This window comes from Guillardia theta (assembly GCF_000315625.1).
Source record: "Guillardia theta CCMP2712 unplaced genomic scaffold GUITHscaffold_599, whole genome shotgun sequence".
Taxonomy (NCBI): domain Eukaryota; class Cryptophyceae; order Pyrenomonadales; family Geminigeraceae; genus Guillardia; species Guillardia theta.
The window spans coordinates 1-3,598 of record NW_005434119.1 but is presented as its reverse complement, the minus strand read 5'-3'; the positions used below and the strand labels follow the sequence as shown (position 1 = coordinate 3,598).

General features: G+C 57.5%; 1 protein-coding gene across 1 annotated transcript; it reads left to right on the top strand.

Moving 5' to 3' along the window:
* Positions 1-2,158: 2,158 nt before the first annotated feature.
* On the top strand, positions 2,159-3,215 carry GUITHDRAFT_166987 (hypothetical protein; the record flags this gene model as incomplete). Its single annotated transcript, XM_005817751.1, has 5 exons — positions 2,159-2,405; positions 2,456-2,590; positions 2,638-2,700; positions 2,836-3,042; positions 3,181-3,215. The coding sequence occupies exons 1-5, from the start codon at positions 2,195-2,197 to the stop codon at positions 3,213-3,215; spliced, it is 651 nt and encodes a 216-aa protein (XP_005817808.1). The 5' UTR covers positions 2,159-2,194.
* Positions 3,216-3,598: the final 383 nt, after the last annotated feature.

Here is a 3,598-nt window from a genome sequence, read left to right as displayed (position 1 = left end):
TCTCCACTGAAAGTATTCAGTCGACAGCCTCCGGGTATCGCGTCTAAGGGATTTAATCCTCCTGCATGTTCTGCTGCTTGTTGCTTGATTGCCTGACCCTTCGGCTGCTTGTCTGCGCGGCTTCGCGCTTGGGTTGCGCTGCGCGTCTGGGTGCCAGCAGTGCTGGATCTTTTCGGGCCTGTGTTTTGTGTGTGATTGTGCAGCTTCTCGCTGTGCGCTGTGTGCCAGGAGGTTTAGCTTGTTCCTGCTTTGTTTTGCTTGAGGCACTTTTTACCTTCTGCCAGTAAATCCACCCCCTCCCTTGTTCCTGCTTTGTTTTGCTTGAGGCACTTTTCATCAGGCATAGCCTAGTAGCAGCCGGGGCAGATGGGATCGCCGTGCCATCTGCAGGCGGGCCGGTGCAGGAGCCTTCCGACACGACGGTAGAGGATCGCTCCAGCATTATGAACGAAGTCGTGCGCCTCAACGAAGAAGGTCGCCAGAGGATGCTTCTGGGCACGGAGAGATCTCGAGCAGTGAACGTCCAGGCTATGAGGAGAGGGCAGCGTCCGGGACATGGGCTGGTCAGAGTACCAAGCGAGGAAGCGAGCGATAGCCGTATAGTAAGCAGCGGGGTGTAGACCCTCAGAGGGCGTGAACTCGTCCCCTCCCCGACTATGCGGAAGCTCCCGCTTGAACCTCGCAAACTCGAGCAGGTCGGGATGCGCGGCGAGGTACTGCGAGGAAGGCCAGCGGTGGTATTTCTCAAGCCGCGCGCCAGGTGGACAGAGAGGTCAAAGCGACGAATCTGTGACTGGACCCGCGGGAGAAACGGAGATGACCCCTGGAGGAAGAAGCGCAGCTTCTGGAGATGGCTCGCCCTCACCAGCGTCTTGAACATGACTCTAAGCTGGACGAGCCCGAGCTTCGAGAGCTCTTCGTTGAGGGTAGAAACCTTCGCTCGTAGCTGACTAGCAAGGATAGTCCGATTTACTGGCAGAAGGTAAAAAGTGCCTCAAGCAAAACAAAGCACTGAGGAACAAGCTGAACCTCCTGGCACACTGGCACACTGCGCACAGCGAGAAGCTGCACAATCACACACAAAACACAAGCCCGAAAAGAACCAGCACTGCTGGCACCCAGACGCGGCATCGCCAGCCCAAGCGCGAAGCCGCGCAGACAAGCAGCCTAAGGGTCAGGCAATCAAGCAACAAGCAGCAGGAGCATGCAGGAGGAATAAAATCCCTTAGACTCAGACGCGATACCCGGAGGCAGCCGACTGACCACTGTCAGTCGAGACGTCCGCCGCCGCCACAAAGCTGGTGGCCGCGGACCATCCGTGCCGATAGGCAGGCCGCCAAGTGTAATCCCGCCAGTGACGACCTCGAAGTGAAGTTTACCTTCTGCGAGGCCGGAGTAAAACTCCACCAGCCGCCAAAACCCCGGCCCCGCGGCATCGCCGCAGCGGCGGACCGTACTCGGACAACTTTCAAGTTTGCAACCCGGGGCCCGGCCCGGCGCCGCCAGCGGCGGTCACGGCGTGGCTCGGGCCCGGCGGCACTGCGGCAGGCCGTCCGATCTCGTCTCAGTCTCGTCCTCGTCACTGCTCGTCACGGTGGAACTACTATATTCGATCTCATCCGCGGGCCAACCACTGCCTCTAGCCCATACCTCAGTGGTTTAGGCCCAGGGCCCGGGGGGCCCGGGCCCGTAGCCCGGCCTGGCACCCGGGCCCAGGGGGCCCGGGCCTTGGAGGGGAGATGGTCCACTGTATATGCCACAAATATGAGCCAGGAAATGAGGGAAGAGACGCGGGCAGGTTGGAGCCAGCAGCATCCAAGCCAAGTAAGCATGAAGCTCTAAGCTCCTGACCCCAGCCCCTTCCTGTCACTGACCCTCTGTCTCTGTCTCTATCTCTATTCTCTATCTCTGTCTCTGTCTCTGTCTCTGTCTCTGTCTCTGTCTCTGTCTCTGTCTCTGTCTCTGTTTCGACGGCGCCGATTCTTGTGATTCGCTGTGTCCGTGACTTCTAAGCGATCAGGATGCTGGTAGCAGCACCAGGACGCATCTCCTGCTCTTCACATGTATCTTGCTTGGATGTTTAGCTGGCTTACTACTTAACTCGGATGAGGAAAGCAAGCATAGCAAGAGCTCGCTGACTCCGACGAATGAATTTGAGAGCTCGCCAGCTTTTGACGCAGATTGGAGTGAGAAGATGTTGCAGCAGCACCTGGTCCTCACGCAAAGGAAGCTGACAGCTCAAGACAACAACCTGCGAGAAAACTTTCACAGGCTAGATGCAGATGTCCAAGACTTGATGAAAATGTTTGCAAAGCGCCCACCTGGTCCTCCGGGCCCCCCTGGAGGGACGGGAAGTCCAGGAATGCCGGGCGCTGCAGGCCAGGAAGGGGTCAAGGGGGTTCGAGGTGCAGCCATATCAACTCGCACTTTCACACAGTCACATGCTGATTCTCAGGGAAGGATGGCGCCACTGGACATGTTGGAGCTCCGGGCCACGAGGGCAAGGCGGGAGCTGCAGGAGTGAGGGGGATGCAAGGTCTGCAAGGAGCAGAGGGACCTCGAGGGGACGTCGGGGAGCAGGGGGCGCAAGGTATGAAGAGAGGGGAGAGGAACAAGAGAGTAACTGTGTCATGGCAGGTCTCCCAGGCAAAGAGGGTCGAAGAGGGTTTGAGGGGCTTCCTGGGCTTCCCGGAAAAGCTGGTGTGTCTGCAACAAGCGATATGTGTGCTAGAAGCGATATGTGTGCTAGAAGCGATATGTGTGCTAGAAGCGATATGTGTGCTAGAAGCGATATGTGTCCTACAAGTTTGAGTTTTGTCGCTCACTGACCAGCAGGTTTGCCGGGACTGCCTGGGATGAGAGGCCCGCGAGGCCCCGAGGACCGGCAGGAGTACGACCTGATGGCTGCATCGGGCAAGTGGTACCTGACGTCCGCGGACGGGCACGTATACTACGCCGATCGCAAGGGCTCGGACTCGCTGAGTAGAGTGAAGCGAGAAGCTGCAAACGACATGTTCATAGTGGGGGAACCGCGGGATGAAGGTCAGGTGGGTCGTAGGATCTATCGGAAGGCTGATCTTGCGCCGTCATCGTGGTGGTGTAGGGCATGCACTAGACTGTTCAGTGATAGCACTTGGCCCTCATGCGTGGCTTGCTCGCAATGAAATGAACATCTGTCAGAACAAACGGACTGTGACGCGATGAAAGGAAAGTAGATGCCCTCTACCAAACTCGTGCTCTCCTCAAAATATCCCCTCATGCTTGCAAAGATTAAAAACACATTAGCCTTCAGTGTCAACTCTCCCCTTCCCCTCCCTTCGCCTTTCCTCTCCCCTTCCCTCCTTCCTCCTCCGGCCCTTGCTCATGCTCTTGTTGGCTTCGATTCGTCAAGTCTGCGACGATTCTCTGCTCTCCCTGACCAACGGCCGAGACGTCTGACAGGCCTAGCAGGTGCATCCATCGATGCTCAGGGTAGCGCCTGCAATGCTGCAATGAGCGCTGACGACATGGGCGACTGTCTCATCACCTTGCTAGATGAGAGTTGGGGATGTAGGCTCTGTGAGTTTGCGACCACAACAAGAAGGTCTTTGTGATCCAC